Source organism: Octodon degus, unplaced genomic scaffold (genome assembly GCF_000260255.1).
Source record: "Octodon degus isolate 3935 unplaced genomic scaffold, OctDeg1.0 scaffold00026, whole genome shotgun sequence".
NCBI classification, from domain to species: Eukaryota; Metazoa; Chordata; class Mammalia; order Rodentia; family Octodontidae; genus Octodon; species Octodon degus.
In genome coordinates, this window is record NW_004524602.1 from 18,976,391 (window position 1) to 19,003,476 (window position 27,086).

Consider the following 27,086-nt stretch of genomic DNA (forward strand, 5'->3'; position numbering starts at 1 on the left):
AGAGAGAGAGAGAGAGAGAGAGAGAGACAGACAGACAGACAGACAGAGACAGAGAGAGACAGAGAGACAGAGAGAGAGAGGGAGAGTTTAGATATCATTTATTATGTAATGTGTCCTTGCAATTAATATTATTAGAAAATAAAATCCATTAGTTTTCAGTTTCTAAACAAATTTATATGTGCTATAAATGACAGATATTCCAAAATATTCAAAAGTGGTGTTTTGTAGTGGTAATAGATTAGTTCCTTATCTGTCTCTAAGATTTTTGTTTGTTTGTGTGGTTTTTTGGGGGGATTTTTTGGCAGAACCGGGGATTGAACTCAGGCCCTTGCACTTGCCAGGGAAGCACTTATTCCACTGAGCCACCTCCCCGGCCCCTGTCTCCATGATTTTTGTCATATGCCCTGTATCTATCCAGCTAAAACTGTTTTCGCTGAGAAACAACAGCTTGATTTGCATTTTTAACATTAATTCTCTGTTCATCTATAGAATGTCTTTATTAGTCATAGTTCAAAAGTAATGATGCACCACATTCTTGATACATCGATGTGTGACACACCTGTGTGTTCTTCCACAGAAGTCTTTTTTCATAGAATTCGACTACCATAGCACAAATCAAGTTTATTTCTGTCACTTGTGACTTTATTTAAAAAGTGGTTTTATATAACGCAAGTACAAACCTTGCTTACTTGCAGTTATATAAATTTATTTGATACTATGTAGTTTTCCCTTGTGTTTGATTCTTTACCATCAAATTATTCTTTATTACACTTAATTACCTAATCAGAAATAGCCATTTCTTGCATTTATGCTTTTGGTTACCACTGAATAAAAGATGTAATTGTTTCAGTTTGCTTCCATCTCCATTCTGAGAAAAATGACTGAACCTATAGTGATTTGGAGTCTTGCCTTACATTTTTGTTGCATTTGGCAAAATAATTTCAATTCTGCACTTTATTCCTCAACATCCGCTTTGTGCATGGCACTGTCCTAGGTGGTAGAAAAATAAATTGAAATTTCTGTCTTGTCATAAAAAACAAAAGGTAAATTGAACACATATCCCAAAGTGATCATACTATAAAGGAAATGGAAGTGAGAAGGGGAATAAAGAAGTACGAAGTGGGAATTGAGAGAGCATTTTATGTTTGGTGACTGGGAAAGACCTTACTGTGAGATGGCATAAGTGAGCTGCTTGGCTGCATGTTAGCTCTTGGATTCATGGAATTGCAGGGAGGCCAGTTTGGCTGCTGTGGAGAAGACAAGCCTGTGAGCAGTGTGGACTTGTGGGGTGTAAGACCTTACCGATCACTGTACGGGAGGTGGCTGTTAGGCCGGCATGATGGTGCATACCTGTAGTCCAGCACAGTGAGGAGACAGAAGGGTAGTCCTTTAGGTTGTACATTCAGACCCAGTGTTATGTCATATACAGGAGGATTGTTGTGATTATGAGGCCAGCTGAATCCCTAAGCTTAAAGGCTGTCTTAATACAAAAAAAAGGTAGCTGCTTATCTATAGAGAATATTTCATTAAAAAGCTAATCAAGGGACCGGGGAGATGGCTCAGTGGAATAAGTGCTTTCCTGGCAAGCACAAGGGCCTGAGTTCAATCCCCGGTTCTGCCAAAAAAAAAAAGCTAATCAAACAACCTAAATATAGAGAACCTACGTAAACAATGTATGTATAACAGGTATTTTAAGATTTATTTATTTATTTGGTATAGGCTCTCACTGTGCAGCTTGGACTCATAGTGATCCTCTTGTCTCAGCCTCCCCAGCGCTAGGATTACAGGTGTGCACCACCATGCCCAGTTTCAGTCGCTGGCACAACGCAGAGCCGGCACTGTTCATGCTACTGGGGATCAAACCCTGGTCCTTGCGCTTGTCAGGTAAGCGCTTAGACTGCTGAACTATCTCCCCAGCCCCAATAGCTATTTTATTTACCTGCTTTCTTAAGAATAGTTGGAGGAAACTGAAGCAGAGTCCAGGGGGCCCAGGGCTGTCACAATCAAGTAGGAAATGATGGGGGTGGGCCTAAGATGCCAGCAGTGTAGGTGGTAAGTGATTCTGTTTTGTTGTATTTGAGTTTCTTGGTGTTTAGGAGGCGAGATATGAGTTGTTTTTTTTTTTTTTTTTTGGTCAGAACTGGGAATGGAACTCAGGCCCTTGCACTTGCCAGGGAAGCGCTTATTTCACTGAGCCATCTCCCCGGGCCCTGAGAGAATGTTGGTGATGCCTCCACAGTTAATAGCCTGAAGACCCTAAAAGATGGCATCCATACTAACTCACGTAGTGCAGACTTTGGAAGGGTAGGTCAAGGGTGAAGGTGAGGACTTCAGTTTAGGACATACTTTAGTTTGAGATGTCTGTTAGCTCAGTGGAGATGTCACAGTCATTCACTCTTGTGAATTTAGGGGAGTTTTCTATGCTCTAAGTACCAGTATTTCAATATGTCATGAGACAGAATAAAAGTAAAGCTGGAGATCTTGAGAAGATCAGTGCATTATGTCACTGTCAGATTCCTGGTTATTACATTGAGCTGTAGTTTTGCAGGATGCTGTCATTGGGGAAAATCGAGTAAAGAGTGCATGAGATTTCTCTACCTTATTTCTTCCAACTGTGTATAAATCTGCAATTGTCCCAAAATAAAAAATTAAAATGAAATAGTACTGTATGAGATCCTTGGGGTGTAGTAGAGATGGACAGAGGGCAAGGTAAACTCTAAACTCAGTGGCAGGTGATCTGTTGGTAAACTAGGGGTGCAAAAGAATGGACAAAGAAAATTAAGCAGATATGATTGGTGATAGGGCAAGAAAACTAGGGAGTAGCAGAGCCCTGCTTTGGTTCCCCAGTTACCTTTTTTGTAAGATGTAAGTGCTAACTTGTTATACAGTTTGGGGTTCTCTAATTCATTACTGTTTATACCCAAATGCTATAATTTATTTTTATGAGAAGGTGAATTTAGAATGCCACACATCACTATTTAGTAGAGACAACAGGGACTCTTGACCTTGGAAAATTAAATGTCCATGTTACTCCTAAGCATGTACACAACACAACTCTTTACATGTACTACTATAAAATCAATCTTTTTGTGTTTGTATAAAAGACGGTAAGCAGCTTAGTGTTTCCCAAATTCTCCATTTTAGCACTAATGTCCATAATTTATATATGGTGTGGGGGAGAAGGTTTTCGTCGTCGAATAAATTATGGAAATGCAAGTTAAAGAAATGCTTTAATATGGGAATTTTCATGCTGTATGTAGCCTGTAAATATTTAAGAAAATACTTGTTTGAAATTTTTTTATCAGTGCCAAATATCATGTTGTAAACCTTCATAAAATAAATAGCATATAGAGTACTGATCTTAACTTGGAAAATAAAAGTAGTTGTATAATGTGTTGACTAAAATGACCTGGACATTTCATTCATGTTCATGCATACTTTATAAGATAGAATGTATAAGTAGATGCTAGCAAGTGCATTTTCATATTTTATGTACTGTATCAGGAAAAAATAGCATCATTGTTATATTTATAAAATCTAAAAAGCACATAATAAAGCTAGGGTAGGTACTCCCCTATTCTGCCTCTGATTGTAGCAGCAGGGGATACTTCTGTTGAAGAGTATGGCTACCTAATATGATTTTTACACTGCAAAGAATCTTATTATTTTTAGCTTCTCTCTATAATTCCCTATTAGTTTATTATTCTTTCACTTAACTACATTTTTTGGCACTATTAAAATTTCTAGCCTTTATATTATCCTGAAGCAATTTCTTTAAAAAATAGTTTTCAGTTTTGTGAAACTACTTCTTGCCTAAATGGCTTCAGAAGCTCTTCCTGGAGGAGGTTAGGAAATGTGATACCCAGCTCACAGTACACCCTCAGATCTTACAGAGGCTGTGTGACACTGGGCCGTAGAGGTGATCACCTAGTTTGGAGTCCAGCCCTGTTGCTTACTAGTTGCATGTGGCATTTGAGAAGCACAGATAACAAAAACAGCTACTCCACACACCCAGAGGCCGGGGAGATGGCTCAGTGGAATAAGCCCTTCCCCAGCAAGCACTAAGGCCTGAGTTCAATCCCCAGTTCTGCCAAAAAAAAAAAAATCAGAATCACACACCCTACATCCCAGTGTACTTCCTCTTAGCACTGCACCATGAATCAATCCCAGCATCACACACCTAGATCCAGCCTCCTCTGAGGAAGCCCCTCCCATGGCCACATGAGGCTTTGGGCACCACCAGCATATGAGCCATAATATGTAATTCATTTAATAAGATACAATATGTGTACTTTTTAGAAGATACAGCATAATAATTTATTTTCCTTTTTAAAATAAAACTCCATATTTTCCAAAATGGTAGTACCAGTTTAATTTTGTGTAGACATTTATTTCATCCACAGATCCTTAGAATTTCTTATCTCTTGTATTGATAATTGTTATCCAGCAGATGTGAGTTCATACATCATTGTGGTTTAGATTTGTATTTCCAAGGTGATAAGTGACATATATATATATATATATATATATATATACACATATTTATTATATATAAATACCAGTTAACAATTGGTATTTCTTGAAAAATATCTATTGATGTCATTAACCTATTTTAAGCTGCATTGTTGTACTTGCTATTCAGCTGTATAAATTCTTCAAATATTTTGTATATTAGTTATCAGATATTCAACTTCCAACTCTCTTTTTTCTTTTTTATGTGACTTTTAATTTTTTCATGTCCTCTGCTGTACAGAGGATTTTAAATTCAATGGAATTTCATTTTGATTCTGTCTCCTCTACTTTTGGGGACCCAAAAAATAATAATAATAAAAAACATTGTTTACACCAAAAAAAAAAAAAAAAACCAGCTACTCATGAAGTGCTGAGGGAATTGAAGGAGTTAGTATCCATGTAGTACTTCAAGAATGATTAGCATGTAGGAAGCACCATCAGCTATAAAGTTATGATTGTACTGTAATGTTTTATTTATTGATATTCAGGTCCATACTTTTTTAAAAAATGTATTTTGGTAAAGTCTCTCGTAGTGATCCTCCTGTTTTCAGCTTCCCCATTGCTGGGATTACAGGAATGCACCACTACTCTCAGTCTTGGGGTCTGTAACATTTTTACAAGTTACTTCTGTTGGCTTTCTTTTCCTGGAACTCCCCCCTGCCCCTTTGGTACCAGGAATTGATCTCATGACCTCCTACTTGCAGGCAGGCACTGTGTCACTGAGCTCTATCCCTAGCATAGCTTGCTTTTTTTTTTTTTTGGCAGAACCAGGGATTGAACTCAGGCCCTTGTGCTTGCCAGGGAAGCGCTTATTCCACTGAGCCATCTCCCCAGCCCCAGCTTTCTTTTCTTGGTGCAGTTTATCTTTTAAAATTAATTGTGATACCACATATTTGTCATGTCATTCGACTTTTGTGTCTAAAACTCACTAAACATGCTTTCAGGAAATTTTTCCGAACTCTTCCAAGTTTAATTATAACTGTTTTACAAATTGCACCAGTACTTTCCCTTCAATTATAGTGTTTTATTTTTGGCTATACTATGGTTCATCTCATACTTTTAGGCTACTTCTGATTTTGAGATCCTTTTGCAGACTCTTGTCAGTTTGGTATTTGACCCCTATAAAAGCTTACTGTCATCTGTCAACTTAGACTTCTGCGCTGTATTATTTATTGAAATATGAGACCATGCGGCCAGGGAGATGGCTTAGTGGAATAAGCGCTTCCATGGCAAGTGCAGGGGCCTGAGTTCAATCCCTGGTTCCGCAAAAAAAAAAAAAAAAAAAAAAAAAAAAGGAAAGAAAGAAAAAGAAAAGAAATATGAGACTGTATGGTTTTTAATCCTGAAAATGTTTCAGGATTAAAATGTTAAGTTTTTAAATACTGAAAATCTATGTATACCACTGTGAAATATGGTATTATGAGAGGAATATGCTCCTGAAATAAGGTATGCCTAGGTTTAAATCCTAGTTTTACATAAGGCTCTGGGTTTAATTCGTACACACACACACACACACACACACACACACACACAATAAATGAGAAAAATAAAACTTTCCAGTTTTATGTCTACCCAGCTCTGCAGCCTTGAGGAATCATTTAACCTTACTGCGATTCATCTGCCTTATCACTGAAAGATACGCAGTACTTAGGGTGGTTGTAAAAAACAGTATGTAAAAATTAATTATACTAATTCAAATATTTTAATTAAAATTTAAATTATTTGATACCACCCTTACAGAAGGTAGCCGCTCAATAAATGCACACTTGCTGCTTCTACTAGTGTTATTTTTTTTTTTTTTTTCCTGTAACTTAGGGAAGGGTCTACAGGGTGTTCAGGGTCTCACTACTAGATTGGACTGGTAGTGACACTCCTGTTTAAAGCCTCCCAAGAGCTGGGATTACAGGCGTGCACCGCCACACCCAGTCTCAATTGCTGTCTCAGCATGCCCCAGGGGGCAGAGCCTGCAAAAAAGGCAGGCCTGGGGATCAAACTCCCAACCCCTGAGCCTGCTTGCAGGTGCTTTAATCCACTGAGCTATTTGGCCAGTGCTCTTACCATTGTTATTAATGCTACTTCCAGGTGACAAGAAACCTTGGTAGTTACCTATCTGTGGAATCTTTTCATCATCAAGATTGAGTAGCAGTCTGTCTGCACAGCAGTCATTTGTAATTTTCACTTATACTTCAGTCCGGTAGTACGCTCTTCCAAACTGCTAAGTGGATGACATTGTGTCGCAAGGCTTCAGTTGAGCCTTGTAATTCTCGGTGTCAGAACTGAGTGTAATTCTGGCTTTTCCTGTCAGAATACTATTAAACAACACTAACTTGTAGAAAATTGTTACAGAATCGCTAAAGAGAAAATTCTATTATTACCAGATACGCATTTCCAGAAATTATCCCATACTACTATACTGCTTATCCCATACTGCTATTTTATGAAAATATAAAAAGAAAAATACATAATTGTACTAGTTAGCAATAATTAAATGGCTGCTTGTTTTGTACAACATATACTGTTACTGAACTCAGTTAAAAAATTGCTTTGCTCTGTTTCCTTTTCCTCTCCTTGAGTATATCTGTGTAGATGAATTATAGCAGAGAAATAAAGTATTTTATAAAATTCTTTTTCTTAATTTATCAGTTTTTTAGATTTAAATTTTAATTCTTGGTAGTGGGAATCAAATTCAGGACTTTGTGCTTGCCAGGCTGGTGCTGTGCTGCTGAGTTATATCCCTGGCCTTTTTCTTGACAAGAAGTTGAAAATACTTAATTTTCTATAGCGTATTTTCAGAACATATGAAACCATTGTAAATGCGTAATGGCACGTGCTTACAAAACTAGGCTACTTTATGAGTTACCTGCTTTAGATGATTTCAGTGTCTTAAAAGCTTGCAGTTTGTGCTGGGCATGGGGCTCATATCTGTAAACCCAGCACTCAGGAGGCTGAGGCAGGATTGCCTTGAGTTAGAGGCCAATCTATGCTACATAGTGAAACACAGTCTCCTAAAAGAAAAAGAGAAATCACAATTTGAAGGGATTTAAAAGTTGATTTAGTTCTCTGAGAAACCTCCAACTTTGTATTAGGCAAAGTACTTCAATACCTTGGTTCACAAACTTAATTCTTTTCATGTCTCTGATGGCAAACTGAATTGGATGAGAACTGAATTAAATTAAATGGTTGGGTTCATTGTTGACCTTATGGGGAATTGATTCAGGTCTTGTCCAGTTTGGTCTGTGACTAGAATTATGAAAAGAATTATGGGCTGGTGAGATAGCTTAGTGGGCTAAGTGCCTGCTTAGGCAAGTGCAGGGACTGAGTACCATGCCTATGACTGAGTGCAGGTGTGGTGGCACATGCCTATAATCCCAGTGCGGGGGAGGCTGAAAACAGGAGGATCACTATGAGTCCGAGCTGCATATTGAGACCCTGTACCAAATACATTAAATTTTTAAAAAATAGTAAAATAATTAAATCTGTGAACCAACGTACCACTGTACACTGGCAAGAGCACTGACTGAAGTATCAAGAGTTGAGCACCCTACTGTCTCAACAACTTTCTGGTCAAATGCTTTGATTTTCTCATTATGAAATGGGTTTAAAACAAAAATTATTCTAAAGGTTCAAAAAGAGATATGTATTTTATAGATAAAAGTTGTGTGTTATACTTTATTCTTCTAAAGAATACTAGGAAGAAGTGCAGATAGAAAACTGACTTTCCTTGAAACCACACATTTAGGGGCTGGGGAGATGGCTCAGTGGAATAAGCACTTCCCTGGCAAGCGCAAGGGTCTGAGTTCAATCCCAGGTTCCGCAAAAAAAAAAAAAAGAAAAGAAACCACACATTTGCTGCTGTTATTTGAGAGCCACCAAGAGAGATCATGAATTTCATTCTCAGGACCCAGAGCCACAACACACTGTTTCCTGTTTGCATATTTATTCATTGATGCTAAATGTTAATAACTAGCCTTCTTGGGCCAGAAGGTTGGGGTGCCTTCGATGTCAGGAGCTGGAAATGAGGCATGAATAAAAGATGGGGTTTGTGCCATATAACTTTTGTGAAATAGTGTATGGAAGAGATCTAAGCATATCCACAAAATGAAATATCACTGTTTCAGTTAAACTAATAGTCATTTTTCATTGGCAGAATGCTTGCATTTTATAGTTTTATATATAGAAATATTTCTGTTAAATATGTTTCATCTCATTGAGGCTATGACCTTTGGAGAATACGTGAGGGGTCATTCTGTTACTTGTCAATTTCAGAAGTTATTCGTTGACAGTATTAGCTGTAATGATAAGTTTTAAAGGCTTAAATCTTCAAAATGGTCAGGGTACCTTCATTTCATTTAAATTGGCAGGAAAGAAAAGCAAACCAATCTAATCTCATTTTAGGCTTATTTGCCTCTCTAATCTTTTGTGATTTGGGATTAGAAATACTCTGGAATCTTTCCTCTAGATTCAGGATTTTTGTAAATATTTCCAAAGTATCACAAAGAACTGTAAAATATTTTTTCTTTTCAAAGTAGGCAGTTTTAATGCATTTGCACTGGTATGAAATTGCAAGTCAGTGGGTAAGAGCTGTACCTCAAGATGTGGTAGTTGTGGCTGATTGGGCTTGGTGTCTTTGATATCTGTAAGCAGAGGAGAGGTAAATGAAACTCCCTGAAGTCCATCATATAAGATAGATGGTACCAGCTTCTCCAGTGATTTTGAGGTTAGTGCTACTTTTATAGTGTCCTGGGTTTGGAAGTCATTTATGGGTTACAAATGGAATATATAGGATGTACCTCGGTATTGCCAACAAGATAAATAGAACCCTATTTGTATGTTAATTCTGCATACATTCTTTCTTCTTTTACAGTTACATACACTTATTTTGTCTTCTTAATTTCTTATTCTCTATTTACCTAGTTCTGTCAGTCCAGAGTGATTTTTCTGCTTTTACTATGTACTTTATACAAGCAGATCAAACTCAGGTTTTCAGAAATAAGTCAGTGTTTTCATAGCAGACCAAATAGGACTGGTCCTACAGGGAGTAGACCAGCAATCAAAATTAATACCTAGTTAATATATTCGTTTTGAAGGAAAGGTGAAGCATGAAAGTCTCAAAGTTGTGGCAATATTTAAGTCATAAGGTAACATATGATGTGCACTTTCAAGCAAATTCTGTGTAGGAAGATTGATTCCAAACACTACCCATGCCAATAGTAATTGTTCATATACCATGTGCCAGATACTCTTCTACATATTTTGCATCTATTTGCTAATTTAATTTTCACAAATCTATGAGACAAGCGCTATTATTGTCCTTAAGATACCTGAAATATGGCTAAATTACATACCTTGCTTAGTATCACGTAACTGTTAAGTGGGTAATCTGAATTTAAATTCTGGCAGTCTGTCTTAAGAGCCTTGAACTACTAAAGATTGTGCTTCCTGCCTTGTGAGGCAGGACTTAGCTTCACCCTGAAGGCCCTCCTGCTAGAGAGGGGCAGGCAGGAGCTGACACAGCACAGGGACAGTGCCTGATCACAGGGCAGTATTTCTGTGGTGTATAGACAGTAGAACATCTTAGCTAAGAATAGCGTAAAATTGTTTTTCAGGATTAATTTGGCAGTCACATTCTGAGCAGAAGCAATGTTTATAGTTGTGCTTAAAAATGACACACACAGAATGAGCAGATCTGTGTGATAAACATGGCCATAAGATAGTATCACAAATTCAGCATGTCCAAAACTGAATTCCTTTTTCCTACAAAATATGTTCATTTTCCCCTTGAATTCCTTCTCCTGATTTGTGACATTACCATTTTTCTTGCCCGTCAAGGCAGACTGGATGTGGGTTGTGTTTGTTTTCCTTATGTAATTTTATATTTCCCTGAGTTGTCTTTTCTCCACTGACACTGCTACTGTTTTAAGAGACAGTCAGAAGCTATTTTAGCTGGACTCCCTGACTGAAACCTGTCCACTACTTCTGATGCGCAGATCTGATCACATTTTCCTGCTGGCTTTCATGGTCTTACGGTGGCACTTTATCATAGCTGTGAAGATCTGTGAAGTTGTTGTTGCTGCACCCTCAGTTTTATCTTCACCTATTTTCCTGTGAGCCCTACATTTAAGTGATAGGAGGCTGTGGAGGCTGTGGGGCTCGCATCGGTGCCACCCTCTTGTATACCTGCTGCTTCCCTCCCTGGATCACTTTCGCTGCTTGTTAGCCGCTGTCATACTCCTGCAAACGCAGGTTCATTGTGCTGTCTGCTGCTTGCTGGTCTCTTTACCTTTTATAATGGCTCAGCCTTTTTCAAAATTCTATAACCACTCTGTTTTCTTTACAAGAGACTTTATTTTTGGACTAGAATACTTAGGTATGGTTAACTGGTAGATGTTTAGTTCAAACACCTTTTCCACACAAGCCTGTTAAAACTATTCAGAAGCAGGGATAAGGAATGATGTGCTAGGTATTTAGCTAGTTACTATTAGTTACTTCTTAGTCTAATGATTACTATCTTAAATTTAGTCTTCACTGTCTAAGAAGGTCTTGAGAACTGTCTGGCTTCACTACTGGCTTGTACAATCTTCTTAGCCTTTTCACTATGTTACAAATATCCTTTAACTGAAGATTACATTTGTAATATTAGCATTGACGTGTTTGGCTTTTAAATGTTTTCAGAAACAGAATTTGGCCTAAATGAAATGAACCTGAATAGTTTTCCTTTACAACTTTCCCCCAACCTATGATATGTTATACTATGAATGAAACCTTGTGTTAGTTATTTTACCTGTAGAAAACAAACAAATAGGGCCATATATTTCATTTTACACTTTGGAGGAAAGGGATTATACTTTACAAATACATCAGAGATCTATCAGAGTTCCATAGAAAAAAATTACCTGCAATCTCATTAAAGATGTTGAAATTGATTACTAGTAAGTGCTTCTGTTTGTATTAAAATCTCAGTGTTCTAAATATTACACATTTTTCTGTAAAAGCATTACTGCAACATTCACAAGTAACATCAAAATTAAAAACAAACAACAACAAAAAAAACATTTGCAGTGACGGGTCATTAGCACAGAACTTTGAGCTTAGCAAATTTGACTGTCTTCTCCAAAAGTTGACTACCTCAAATGATGACTATTTCAGCAAGTAACTTTAATCAGTAAGAATTATAGGTATAAAAGTTTTTTCTTTTACAGAAATTAATATATTTGTAATTGTATTAAAGTAAATTTTTAAATATGCTTTTGTAGTTACAAAATTTTAGTGCTTACTAATTGTAATGAAATTTGTTGTATACATTTCTGGTTAATTGTAGAGTTGTTTTTACTGTCTATTACAGTTTTGTCCCTTAAAAGGAATTCTAGTGTGGTAAAAGATGCAGAACAAGGTCGAGCTGTGGGCCTTTTGATGCTGTTTCGTGACTTACTGTGTTTGCATCTTCTAGTTCCTTAACCAGTAAAATAAAGAATAATAAAAATCTCTGTTGCCATCCTCCTCTGAAGAGATATTAGGACTAGTTTTTCCAAATGAAATGTTAGCAATAATAATTAAACATGTTTAATGCATTGTATTTTAATTGCTGCATAAAACTGATTTATTGACATATATGAAAATGAACAGAGTGGTAATACATCTTTTGTAAAAATATAAGGTCTTCAGTAATGTTTTCAACAGTAGGCTGAAAAAAACTTTCATAAAATATTTCAGAATTGATTTTTGATTAGTTTATTTCTACTTTTCAAACTAAATTTAATCAGTTGTAGAAAAATTTACTGCAGAACATTAATATACCTGTTTTCTAGACTAATTTTTCATGTTTTATATTTATACATTATGTTTAAAACTGTTACTTTCCCATAAACGTCATTGATGCAATGAAGTTATGTTTTATATTTGATGTAGTCTTACTTTCATAAATACTGTTCACATTGAAATACTTTTCAAAATTTAGGTCCAAGGGCTGGCCAGATAGCTCAGCAGACTAAAGTACTTGCATAGGTAGATGCAGGGACCTGGGTTCAATCCCCAGTGTGCTGTGCTGGCCCTGCCCCCAGGGCACTCTGAGAGGGCGACTGAGACTGTGTGGTGGTGTACGCCTGTAATCCCAGTGCTTGGGAGGCTAAAAACAGGATGATCACTGTGTAGCGTAATGAGACTCTGTACTAAAATACATTTAAAAAAATTAAATCCAAAGTATTATTGGCATTTATACATTGCTTTTTTGTTTTATTCAGTTTGTTTGACAAACATTTTGTGATTCTAATCTACTAGTAATATTATGGTTCTATAAAAAAAGACCACAATCTTTTTTAATGTTGTTCCTAATTTTATACACCTAAACTACAGATCAGTAACTTTACAGTTAGTTATCATTAATATTTAGTAGAGTATTAATATTTTAGTTTTGTTTTTTTTTTTCTTCTCTTTTTGGAGGACCTAAGGGTTGAACCCAGCCATGATAGTATTGCTTTTTAAAATGTGTCTTCAGAGAATGGATAAAAGAGGGCATTTGCTAATTCTATACTTAACCTTGATATTAGCTTTTAAATGATTAACATTTCTGTCCTATTAGACATCGTCACTTTTTTAAGTATAAAATTTAAGTGAATGAAGTTGCTTATGTTAAATAAATTATTTCTTATACTTGTATCAAGGCTTTATAGAGTTATGAATCATTAAATTCTTGATTAGTCTCATTTTAGGTGAAGTGGACCATCTTTCTATGTGTATTGAGATTGAATATATCAACAAATAATTTTGTATATGTCTGATGCTAGGGACTTAAGCAAATTAATGTAGTTATCAGCAGTTTCTAAAATAATCCTTTGAAGAAGCTAATTTTTATATTAAGGTGATTATTTTATAAGATTATTTAGCTTTTCTATCTTTGTTTAATGTTAGAATTAATATTTTAGGAGTCAGGCTTAAAAATTTTATAGTTAATTTTTGAGCAATGCTTATAAAAGTTTTTTAAGAAGATATATTCTAAATTGTAAATTATTTCTGTGACTTACTGCCTCCAGAGAAAGCTAAAGTATATATTGAAGTGCCCTTATCATTGAATCTCACAATAGATAAAATACTTACATCTGTGTTTTATGTTCTGTAATAGTGTGTGCATGCAAGTGCATGTGTGATGCATATACGTGTTTTAATTTTTAGGAAGTCAGATGTATTGTGATGTTAGGGATTAGACCTGCATTTTAAAAAATATAATTTTTAATAATGCATTATGTCCTTTATCTTCAATTGTCCCTATCAAAAACAATGTTTTTGTTCCTGTTTTTAGAGAAGAAAATGCAGTACATGTGTTCATTTATTTATCACATTTATAAATCTGTTTATTCTCATGTATTTTATCTTACAATATGTTCAGAGGTCGTTCACTATATAGGACAAAATGTACATTAAATTTATATTTTAGTTTGTTTAAGCACAGAAAACCCAGTTCATATTTTATCATGTAAGTATAATGTAATCAATACTTATTTTGTTTTCAAGATTAAAAAATGAAGCTCCCACTAAGGAACAAGAACCTGTATCTAAGGTAAAGGTGTATTATATTCATAAATTAACAGTTTATATACATTTGAAAATATTTGAATTTTTAAATTTTAAATTTCAAAATGCATACGTTAGTAGTTATTTGTATGTTATGAGGTAGAAAAAGTTGAGATTTAAAAGTTTTTCACCAAATATAAAATATCTTAACTTTTATTTTTCTTTTCAGTACCATGGATAGAACTCAGGACCTTGTGCTTGCCAGGCATGCGCTTAAAAAATCTAATTTTAAGTAAAATTACAAGGTGTTTTTGTTTTGACAAAGACTTCATCTTTTTAGTTGCCACTTAATTACATTAACTACAGATAATAGAGAAAAATTTTGAATTAAAAACCATGAAAGTAGTTGAATCTTAGCCATTTAACACTCCAGAAAGTATTTCCAGATGACTTAATATTTTGAAAGAGTGAAACTGTCCAAAGGTTTAATCTAATTTTTAAAATAGGAGTATTTTAAATGTACATTGTTTCGGCTGTCTTAAGTAGGTACTTTGAAAAGCGTGAGATCAGCTTTTGTCCTATACAGTGTGTAAGTGGAATCCAGGTAGAAGTAGCAGCGTTTTTCCAGGCAGCTTTTAGGTGATAGAGACTGTTCTTTTCCTTGAAAGATTTTTAACTACCAATAGGTTTTTAAATAGAAAGAGGGTCTTTTGTTATCCTTTCTTTGTGAGTGAAGTTAATCATTTGTGGTTTCCAGGGTTTGGTGTGCTTTTATTTAAGACGCTGAACTCTTGAACGTATTCACACACGTAGAGCTGTTTGCTGGCCTCCTAATGTCTGTGCACTCAGCAGCAGTACTCACCTTCAGTCCCGGGGGGAGATTTTGTGGGGTTTTTTCCTTACTGTTGTTATATATATTACGTTTACATATGTTATAAAGGCAGAGAATATAGTGTTAAAATTTTTGCTTAAGAAAACCTTTTTTTGCTTAGTTGTCTTTTGGAACCATTAAAAGCGTAAAAATCAATCTTTCATTTTCCTTTACTTTTATCATTTCCAGTAGTTTCCATCTCCTTACATAGCTCTGTTTCTGTCATATATTTTTTTATTTGAACTTTCTTTAATATACGGTATCCAGTGTTGCAAGACTATTAGTAATACTTTCAAGGCTTTTTGTTTAAAAATCTTTTGCATTTTTGAAAGGTATTTTTTGATTGACTTTTTTTTCTTATCCCCAGCTTAGAGAATTTTTTTCCTCTGGGCTTGCATATTTGTTGGCAAGCTGTCTTACTGTAATTACTGTCTAATCTAATCTAATCTATCTTTTTTCTTTGATTGCCCTTGAGATCTTATCTTTAATTCTCTTAAGTGTTTTGTTCATGTGTTCATTCGTGTGTTTATCTATTTGTGTATCTGTTTGCAGTTTTTATCCTAATTGGGATTTTCACTATTGTCCTTTATCTCATACTTTTGAAATTCCAGTTTCCTACATGCTGAACCACTCCATGTTAACCCTCTTCTTAAACACACTGATTCGGTTCTACCCACAACCTCCCACCATTGTATTTCATTTTGTATGTGTTCTAATGACCTCTCTTCAGTTTCACTGATTCATTTTTCAGTTGTGCTAGTGAACCTGTCAGAGGCAGTTTTCACTTCTGTCATGCTGAATTCATTTGTTTTTGTAGCTAGCATTTTATTGATTTCTTTTAGAGTAACCCTACTGAAGTTTTCATTCTGTTGTGCATGTGGTCTCCCTTTTCTTTCAAAGTGTGTAACACATTAATTGCAGCAAGCTAAAATTCTCTTTCTGGAAGCCTCAGTATCTGGGGCATGTCTGACTCTGGTTCTTTGTCTGCTGTCACTGGATTTGAAGGCCAGGCATTGTGTATAGGGTTGGGGTACATAGTGTGCATATCTGAGAGCGAGCACTTTTTCTTATGTTAGACCATTAGCATGGGGTTTGGGTCTTTAGTGTGGAGTTGACCTGGATTTTGGTTTCCCCACTGCCATGATTGTCTCAGGACACTGCCAGATTCAATTCTTTAGTAATTCATTGCCTTGAAGGTGAGAGCTACCTTGGTGCCAATGTCTTTCCTTGCTGTTCTTGGTCCATACCCAGCTTTGACTTTACCTGTGACACAGATTCATTTTTCTCTGTGTTCTTGCTCTTCCAGGTGCACTGGTGTGCTGTTGCTGTTCCCAGTGTTTGGGAGGTTGATGGTAGGTGGCAGGCTGTCCCTGAGCCTTGAGCATAGGGTTCTTTTCTTTTTCTTCCATCTGGCCAGTAATTCCTGTGCTTTTAGGGCAACAAGGCTTGCTTTTCACCTTTCTAAATATGAAAAGGTATAAACATGAAGGAAATCTATGAATCCAATGCTTAAAGCATCATCCTTTGTTTTACAGTAACATCAGATTCTTATTTTCCTGTGATTGCCCTCCTCATATTTGTTAAGTGAAACTAACATTTTCATATAAACACCATGGTTTTTAAATTAGTTTTTTGTTTAAAACAAATAAACTGGGCCTTGTGTATGCTTGTAATTCTAGCACTCTTGGAGGCTGTGTTAGAAGGATGTGAAATTCAAGACCCAAACTGGCAAGTTAGCAAAACACTATCTCCAAAAAAGGAAACAAATAAATAAAAGGACTAGGGATGTAGCTTGATATGAAGATAATGTGTTAAATCTTCAGTACTATAAAATAAATAACTTTTTATAAAACTTTATGCTAACATAAGAGAACCTGTACTGTAACATCCTGTAACTCAAGAGTGTCCCAAATTTTCTGATCAAGGAGATTTTGGGGCCACAGAGGAAAGTGATCGATGATATAGAGTGTGCCTAAGGAGAGTCACCTGGAGAGAAAAACGTTCTCTCAGGCTTTCACAGAGAGCAAATTGGTCAAGCATTGGCCATGACTCATCCACATGGCTGACACTGACAAAGGATCTGCAACCTGTGGTACAGGGTTACAGGATAAATCTTGAGGGTACATGACTGACCTTATCAGATACAAAAGTTACATTTCTTGTTACATAGGTCTTGCTTTGTCTTGGTCTTAACCATCCAGCAGAAAAGTGTAAAAATGAGGTACAAAACATAAAGCCATATTAATATGCTGAGCTGTAAAAGTTTCAAGTCAACGACTTCTGACATTGCCAGTCCTGAGGATAACCCACTACTATTATAGACTACTGGACTATGTTGGATTACTTTGCTGAATTCATGCACCTACAATATATGAATGGCAATGGAATGCCCATCTCTTGACAAAAGTAAAAAAGGGGCATATAAATGAAAGTCCATTTTGTAGTGGAAAAAAAAAAATATATATATATATGTATATATATATATATATACATATATATATACACACACACAAAATAGCATAGCTATACAGCTACTTTCTCTTAGTTCATTGAGAAAAAAGTTTTGAACTAATTGTGTTTAGACAAAATGTCATGTCTATATCTTGTACTATGAATACTATAAAGACCACAATATGCAATGTATTAATTATTGTAACTGTCCTACTAACCTGTTTTAAAAATCTCATTGCTACTTCTTTCTTAATAAAATTAATATAAAAGAGTTTATGCTAAAAATTAGAAGTCCATAAGCAAATATAAAAGAAGCCCTATGGAATGGAAGGCCACAAGAAGCAGTTTTGGTCCATGTAGTTCTTTTAAGCATAATTATGATATGGATGGTCCACTTGAATGGATTCAAGTGTTTATATGATGTGTACGTGTGACATGGTGGACAGCTTGTACTGATCTTCAAGATTTGGATCAGATGCATTATTACCAAATCAGTATTGTCATGTCTGCTAATATTTTCCTCAACCCCCCTAATTTTTTTATATCTTTACATTTCCTCTTTGAACATTAATTCCTGTTCCTATTCCAGATTGCCTCTTTTGGTATGATATATATTCTATACTACAGCATTCTGCTTTTCTTCCTAGGTAACTAACTGTTCCCCTCCAGTATTATTAATGTAGTTGCATTATAAGAAAATAGGTAAGAAAGATTATGTTGATAGATATAGTACCTGCCTTTCTCCTTCTTAGTTACTACCTTAACTACTAGGGAACACCTAGTAGTATGTTTTAGGAATCCTTTGCTTGAGAACAGAGATTAATAAAGTTCTTTTCCTGTCTTTCCTCAAGGTGATTTCTTAATTCCAAGCATACACATAGATATGCAGAATAGAGTTTTGCTGTTATTTCGTTATGAATATGCAGCTTAGCTCTAGTCTCTATTCCTATGAGACTATATAGAGTCACTCATTTAAAAAAAAAATTCTAATGTTATGTGGTGGCAAAGCCTGTAATCCCAGCACTCAGGGGACTGAGGCAGAAGGGTCCTGAATTCCCCTAAAACAACCCTGACCATCATAGCTATCCTACCCTTGTATCTCTAACCTTATAGGCTTAGGAAATTTTAAATGACTTTTATATTTTGAATTTTTAAGTTAAATTGTTTGCTATAAATACATCTGATTCACATAAACTTAGCAGTTAAATAATCTTGATAGTTTCATCTGAAATAGTTTAATTTGTAACATAAAATCAACATTGTGTTTAAAACTAAATATACAGGGTGTGATTGAAAAGTACAATGAATGTATAAATTTTAAAGATACATTACAGTACAAGACATACTGCCATTATTCTTTCTCAGAATATTCCCCTATCCTTAAAACCTCTTATCCGTGTTGTTCTTGCCATTTTTAGAAGCAGCTCTAGAAGTCCTTTAGTTGCACTGTCACAGTCATCTCAGTGTTCTTAATCAGTTTTTGATTTATCTTTCATGGTCATTTTTATTTGGGGAGAAAGCCAAAAGTTATACAGTGCCTGATGCAGTGAACAGGGTGGGTGAAGATGCTATGATGGTTTTATGAGCCCACTTTTCCATGGGATGGCACTGGATGGCAACATTCACGAAAGAGAAAGCATTTGCACTTTGGAGATTTGTCCTTGGGGGAAGGGTTTTTGTTGTTGTTGTTATGTATTTGGCACAGGGTCTCACTATGCGGCTTGAACTCCTAGTAATCCTCCTGTTTTCAGCTTCTCCAGTGCTGGAATTACAGGCATGTGCCACCATTCCCAGTCTTGGTGGCTCAGCGCGCCGGGGCCAGGACCAGTGCGGCATGTGGGGCCAGGAATCAGACCCCGGTCACCCTGGTCCCTGCACTTGCTTAAGCAGGCATTTATTCTGCTGCACTATCTCTCTGCCTCTGGGAACAGGGTTTTGGATTATCTCTTCAATGATTTTTACTTCATTTCTAGCTCTTTCTTTTTCTATCTCACTCTGTTCCCCTCCTTTCCTCTCTTTTTTTCCTCCCTCTTTTTCTCCTACTGGATTTCTTACATTCAGTTCTTTTTATTGTATGTTCCTTCCTTGCATACTTACTTTAGCTGCCATACTTGTAATTAACATTGTATTCTCCAGTTCTGTTTTCATAAGTTTTATTTTTGTTTAATAGCTGCAATAACATACTTCTGGGGATATTACATAAAGAATTTTTTCTGGTTCTAGCAATTCCTCTTAAATATCTAAGCCTCTTTGTTTCCTGTTATTTATTTTGGTCTTTCTCCTGTTAAAGGGTATCTTTATGTGTATGATGATGAGTACCCTTACATAGAATGGGACTGAAAAAGTTTATTGGAAGCCCTGTGTGTTTGAATGGGGACAGGGCAGCCTTGTGTAGCCATGTAGGTTGTGCACTGCAGAACTGCAAAGGGCACTACTTACATGTATCCTTTTATACTGTTAAAAATAATTAATATTTACTATGTTAAAAATCAGAGAAGGAAAGTCCAGAATTACCTATTGACTTAGTAACCTGTTACTGAAGAGCAATTTCTAAAGCAAAAGAAATTCAGTGGACGGAATAGCATTCCTTTGTACTTGTCTGTCTTTTTAATCTCTCACGCAGTAGATGGTGCTGGATATTCTTGTTATATAGGTTGATTGACATAGCTGAAAATATCTAGCCTCACCAGTACGTTAGCAGTCTTTGCAGCCAATTCTGTTTCCTTTGCTGCTGTGCCCAAACTAGATAAATGGAAGTCTCTTTGCTTTAATGTGGAATATCGCTGTATTGCTGAAGTTTTAGCACATTGTACATCAAAATCTATTAGTCCATTTCATATTTTGAACAGATTTTTTTTATCCATACATGATGTTATAAAAGCATTTGAAAAATAATGGATTTAATTTGGAAATATAGATCTTCTAAATTTTGACGTGTTGGATTATATAATACTAGGTAATTTCATTCATTAATATTAACCTTAATCTCATCAATGATGGATATGAGTTCTCAAAAAATGTGATTTTTTGCTTTGTTATCCAAAGAAAATGCTGTCAGGTGCTTTCCATGACATACTCTGTTAATTTTCAAGAAAATGTCTAACTAGGCACCCAAATCTAAATACTCGTACTGTGACAGTTCTTTTTTAAACTACAAGGAGTGCTCCATGAGAAACTAAGTTCATCTCACACCTCAGTCACAGACCCTGGTGTTGTGGTACGCAGCATCAGTGCTTTGCGCATGCTTTTTAACCTCCTTGTGCAGAATATTAAGAAGATAATGAGTTTGAGCCAGGGTTGTGGCTCAGCAGCATAAGCGCCTGCCTGGCAAGTGCAAGATCCTGAGTTCAATCCCAAGTATCACAAAAAAAGACGTGAGTTTGAAGATAGATGTTTAACAAAATTAGTTTCTATAGCTTGTGTGGGAGGGTAAAGAATGCAGTCATTACTGACACAGTTTAGGGTTGCTGCCATTGTCTCAATTTGCATTAATGTGTCAGCATTTTTATTTCCCACTGTTTTTATACCAACAGTTACGACATTACCTGCCTCCTGAACGTGGCTTGGATTCCCCAGGTGTATGTGAATTACACTTTTTTTTTAAAATTACACTTTTGAAACCTGTTGATGTGAATTACAATGTGAACATTGCTCCCTGGATTTGTGCACTGTACAATCTATACGGGTAACTTTTACACTATAATACAGCAAAATCAGATGGTGAGCTGATTTCTTTGGTGAAGAGAATGCTCTCAAAGTTACTACAAGAATTCTTTCTTTGGGACTGATGATTTTCTTCAAAGAGAAATCTAAATTCTAACTGGGGTAGTAGCTGGGGAGTGAGTCCTCTGACATTCTGGGACTCAGGTGAGAATAGAGACTGGAGGTATCTCGCTGTTTAGGGTTGTGGACTTTGAGCCCTCCTGTTTTCCGTCAGCACGTATGCCCGCCTTTTGCTGTTGCTGGTCTTGCCTGGTGTACAGTGTGTCTACTTTGCTTGACTCACTTTTAACCTCTGTGGTTATGAAAGAGCACATAGATTTTCCAGCCGTCCTTGTCCTTCATTTTTGCCTTTTATATACTAGATATTGTACTGGGTTCCTCGAAATGCAAGATTTCTTAGGTTCTTCTGACAAACTTGACTCCTACCTGTCCTACTGCCGAGGGCTCACTGCACACCCTGCCATGCTGTGGAGTCGTGCCCCACTCTCCCAGACACTTCCACCTTCACAAATTCATTGTAATTACCTGAGTTCGTTGGTGTGCTTTGGTGTATTCTTAGTCCTTGTGAGTAAATCTGTTATTGCTTTGCCCTCATTTTAGCAGATTTTAGGAGAATAAGGAGACAGATGATAAACGCTTACTTTCACAGACGGCTAGAGTTGTTAAAAAAATAGGCCCAGATTTGAATTTGTACCAGTTATTGTTGTATTGCCCTGGGTTTTTACATAGCCCACTTATTTCTCATTTGTAAGTATTCAATGTAAAGTTTTTAACAATGTTCTGTACATTCTGTTTAGTCAATATCTGGTAATGGTTATAAAATGTCAGTGTAGCTTCTGGCATACTGGTGTTTCACTCTGTTTTTTTCCTCTGTAAACATTTGAAATAATCAAAATATTTCTTTTTGTGTATTGACAGTGAAAAGGTTATCATGATTCCAGTATGGAATCAAAATTTCAGAAATGATTTTTCTAATTGTCTGTCCTATCATATAAAATATTGTGTATATATCTTATTGAAATTCAAGTTGCATTTTACTACTTTCTATTCAAGTAATTATAATTATGGTACTGTTTGAAAGAATTCAGGAAAATAGGTATTGCTATAACTGCCTCTTGGCTTGGATTCAGAAACTTTTGGTACAGTGAAATTCTTGAGAATTTAAATATTTTTGAAACCTGCTTTTAATTATGAGAATTATTCTGTGCTTTAGATTAAAACTTTTTCTTTGGTGTGTTATATTATATACTTCTTTTATTTAGAAATTTAATGTAATTTAAGTGTATAATATAGTTTGAGGATAAAACAGAAATACTGTTAATCATTTCAGGAAATTGTAAGAAGTAATATAGCTGAAGGAGAAACCAAAAAATCAGATGCCAAAAGGTAAATATAAGGAATCTTTTGAAATTGTAGTATATTAAATAATGCTTGACATGTATTACTTTATAGTGATGAAAGTTATTTAAATTTTATACATATGTGAAATTGTTTTTAATAGTGACTTTAATGTTTTTAGTAGTGACTTTAATTAAAATCAAATTCTGAAATTTTAGTCTGACAAAAGTATTCAGACTGTTGATTTTTAATATCTTTTTTACATCTTTAGAGTATTTTATAAGTTGTTAATTTTTAAAATGTTAAAAACTGTTAATTATCCCAGTTAAATGGATATAATTGCAATATGCTGCAAATTATAATATTGGGACAATTATTGCTAATAGGTAATCTTAAACTGTTTTAAGTGTTTTCATAAAGCTATATGGAAGGATCTAAACTTAAAGTGTCAGAATTCAAGAATTGATTTTAAAAGTTTTGATGCATAGGTAGAGCTCTAAGAAACACAACATATTCACAACCCTTTTTGAAAAGACAAAAGAGAATCCCAGCATTCTAAATAGAGCTTAACTCAAAAGATAGATCATTTTATTTTTTTAGTCTTTAAGTGCTTCCCCATTTTTATTTTTATAGTTTATTTTAGAGTAGGTTGCTTATCAGTTAGTTGAGATTAATTCATCTCTTGCTCTTCTAGATAAATTACTGAGCAACCATCAAAATGTTTCTTGAGCTTCACTAATAAAGTTATATAGCCCTTTCCTCACCTAGAATTTTTCCTAGATTTCTTGAGGGATGTGTATTAAATTCACCGAGAGTTAGGACAAGCAGACTGGTGATTTTTATACTTCACATTTTCTGTACGTTTGTTCAATATGATCTGGAAAAGATAAAAATCAAGAGTATTTCCCTTTCAGATACTTCCTACTTGTCCAGAGCAACTCTTTCTGTCTGCTTTTCTTTCTCCTTTCCCTACCTTCAGATAAATCTTCTGCTTTATTTTAAAAAAAAGAACAAAAATGATAGACATTTGAAATGAGGAAAAAATAAGGTTCAGAAAAATGAGCTAAAAATGATCAGAATTAATGAGTATAAATTAAAGTGATTTGATATAAAATCTAAATCTTTCTGATAGACCAGTAGCATATGGTTACAAATTATAATGAGTAAAAAGTGTCTTCATAATAGTAATAAAAATGAGAACTATGCATAAAGAAAAACCAACATTTACTGAGATAATTTGTGTGATCGATAATTTTCCAAATTAGTGTAAAGGTTAGTCAGTAGAACAAAGTAAATCCCAGAGAAATAGCCTTATACATATAGTAATTTAAAAATGATAAATGGCCATTTGAAAATGTTGCTAGAGCCTAACTAAATTCCAAGTAGATTAAGTATATGAAGTAGGCATATGTGAGCATATATTTTATTAAAATGAATATCCTGAAAGCTAAGGGGTTGCAAATTCTAGAAATCTTTGGTTTCTACTATTTTATGATTCACTAGTTTCTATTCCTAAAATAAGCATTAATATCCATAAATATGTGTGTGTGCAAACATATGCATGCATTCATATGTTTGCGTATGCTTTTAAGGCATGTGTTTTTGTTTTTTAAAAATAGGAAATTAAAAATTAGGGAAATATTTATGAATGCTTCTTAAGCACAAGAGAATATTTAAAGTGTAAAAGAAAATAGGGTTTTTCCAAATATATTTTTTAGATACTCTTACAAATCAGTAAGGACACTTAAATTTTAAGTAAAATCATGAACGAAATTTGCACAGATGAAAGTAACAGCCAGCTGCCCACTCAGCAGACTCCTGATGCTGCCTCCTCTGCTGAGGAGAGGGCATCCTGTTAACCATTGCTCCCTTTTCTTTCTTTTTTTCCTTCATTAAAAGTACATTTACTAAAAATTTACACAGTGCAATTCATCCTTTTGGTGTATAATTCTGAGTTTTAACAGATGCATACACTTAGGTAATTATGACCAACATACAGAAAATTTCCATTACTAAAACAAACCCCTTGTGCTACCACTTTGTAGTCCCCTTTCAACAGCAGGTGTGCACTTTATCCTTTCTTGGGGCATGTTTTTATTTTCATAGTGTTCAAATACACTTTTTAATGATTGAATATTAATGGCTTTCTTTTCCAGTAAGCAAGATGAGGGCTCATCAGAAGATAAAAGTAGATGTGATGCAGATTTACTTGAAGATTCATCACCAACACAAAAGAAAGAAAGCTTAAGCATTTCAGATAAAGAAAATGATGTCTGTCTAGAAGACCAGGAAACTAGCTCAAAGAAAATATTTAGTTGCAGTTCAAACATTAGTGCAAGTAAAGGGGAAAAGGAAAAAGAAATCCAGCAAGTTGGTCAGGAAATGCAATTGAAGATGGGCCAGTGTTCAGAAAATACAGCTTCATGTGATCAGGTTGAAGATCACAACTCCAGTGAGGCTAAGTTTTCTTCAAAGAATGTTAAGGATTTGCCGTTAATGTCACGTGATGTTAGCATTGATCAGTTTTTGAGAAAAAGAGATGAACCTGACTGTGTTAGTTCTGATGTGAGTGAGCAAGGTAGTGTTCATTTGGAACCTTTGACACCGTCAGAGGTACTTGAGTATGAAGCCACAGAGATTCTTCAGAAAGGTAGCAGTGATCTCCCAGCAAAGACTGATAAAGTAGTGTCTGATCAAACAGATGACGCTCCTGGGGAAAGTAGTCCGAGCACAACAGAGACGACAGCACACATGGCAGATGAGAAGGAAAGAAGTTAGGTTATGTAGCCACTCACAGTGCACCAACAGGAAGCACACTTGGAACTAGTGCTCTGGGTGGGCACACTCGTGCTCTGCTGGAGGCAGAAGTAGGAAGACGCGAGGGAATCATTCATACTTTGCCTGTATGTGCAATCTAGGTTTTTAAAGAAATCAACTAACCAACAATAGCATGATTAGTATGGCTTTCCAAGTTCTACAGAAATGGTTAGGATTTTAACAAAGGCTTCAGTTTGTGATCAGAAGTTCTCATTTAAATTTTTGAGGAAATGAGACTTGATTGCTGATAGGATAAGAATATTAGCTATGTTAGTAAACCTTTTAAAACTTCCATCAGTCCTAAGCTTAAAGTCCTGTTACCTATGTATCTTTTTTAAATAACTTAAAGGAAGTGATTTGGAAACTGTATGGCTTTTTGGAATAAACTGTTTAGGGGGTGGCTGATTGGCATTGTCAGTGAAGTCTTAGACTGGTGCTGGTGATGGAGCACGTGGATGGATGTCACTTGGAATTGAATGTGACATCCCAGGCTGACAGAAGTACGTGAACAGAATATTTGAGTCTCTGTGCCTCCATACAAGTGTTAGCCTGCTGGGCTGTAAGCTTACCTTTAATCACACTTTCAGTGAAAGTGAAATTATTGAAGTATAAACTTGTAATTGTGCTTTTGGTCAGTGTGTAAACTGCAGAAATCCCTCATTGTACTAGTTGTATAAAGAAAACCCCATTTTTGAAACTGTTAGTTACTATGCTTTTAATGTTTTAATGATTATCTCTAAAACTAGACCCATAAAAGTGGTCTGAAAGCCAAACCAAAGTATGGTATAATGTAGATATTGTAAAGCAGTAAACTGAAAACATGCTTTGGCATGTATTCAGCCAAATTTAAGTGACTTTTCTGTGATTATATGATAGAAACTTTAAATGGGACCTAAAGCAGTGATGTAAAAAAATTGGTTTAGGGAGTTTAGCGTAATTTATGTAGAAGTTAACTGCTAAGTTTTTTTTTCAGGTTTTTTTAAAATCATCTAGGATATAATAGATACAGAAGTGAATCATATGAATAGTAGTTTGCTTTAAAGTTCTAATAACTTTTATTTAAAATGTTACATTTAAAAAATACTACATTTTTATTTCGTAAAATGTGCTTTGAATTCTTAAAATTGTGTTTCACTGAATATTAAGTGTTTTCAATGGGTATTAACATTCTGCTGTATATACTAGTTTTTGAGTATTTGCAATAAAAATTTGTCCCTGAACAATTGTATTTTTCAGATCACTGCCTGACCTAAATTAACTTTAATACTTTAGACATTGTATACTTGTTTAAAGAAATTTCTTGTTAAAATTAATACAATTTTATTCTGTATTCTTTAGCTGCTATCTGACTTATTTTAAATTAGAGCTAAAATATGGGGGTAGTATCCCTAATATTTATAGAGAATAATTGCTTTATACTTTCACTTCAGAGAAAAAAGGTTAATATTGTACTTTTTTAAACTATACAGAAGCTTAAAGATGTTAAATAGCTAAAAATATAATTGTATTTATTTTATTGACTGTTTGAGGGAGACAATATTTTCATCCTTCCTGCTCCCAAGAAAAGGAGACCCATTAGGTGTCATCCTTCCCTTGTTGAAACACATATACATCAGGGAAAATTTTTGGAGTTATATAAGCCTGTGAAGAACAGGGAGTAGGAAAAAAATAACCTGACTATATAGGGATAATTTTCTGAATTTAATTAAATTTATAGTAAAGCCTGTCACTTTAGGTCTCTCAAGTACTTTGCAAAAGTAAGTCTAAGTGAAACCGGAATCCCGTTTGAGGTTTGGGTAATTTTTACCTTTTGGCTCCTTGTGTCTTTATAGGGTTATAGTATACAAAGTAGCTGATCCAAAACTGTACC

At 35.2% G+C, this 27,086-nt stretch overlaps 1 protein-coding gene across 3 annotated transcripts in view; it reads left to right on the top strand.

The window, feature by feature from the left end:
* The window catches only part of Znf280d (zinc finger protein 280D), a 92,622-nt gene extending 65,745 nt beyond the window's left edge, over positions 1 to 26,877 (top strand). For 2 of the 3 annotated variants that reach the window (XM_023712448.1, XM_023712447.1), the window contains exons 19-22: positions 14,017 to 14,062; positions 20,872 to 20,916; positions 22,392 to 22,447; positions 24,556 to 26,877. In XM_023712448.1, coding sequence (XP_023568216.1) covers positions 14,017 to 14,062; positions 20,872 to 20,916; positions 22,392 to 22,447; positions 24,556 to 25,177 — 769 coding nt within the window. In that variant the 3' untranslated portion in view covers positions 25,178 to 26,877. The remainder of the gene's footprint in view (positions 1 to 14,016; positions 14,063 to 20,871; positions 20,917 to 22,391; positions 22,448 to 24,555) is intronic. The other variant, XM_004628876.2, reaches the window with a different exon arrangement.
* The last annotated feature ends 209 nt before the right edge of the window (positions 26,878 to 27,086 follow it).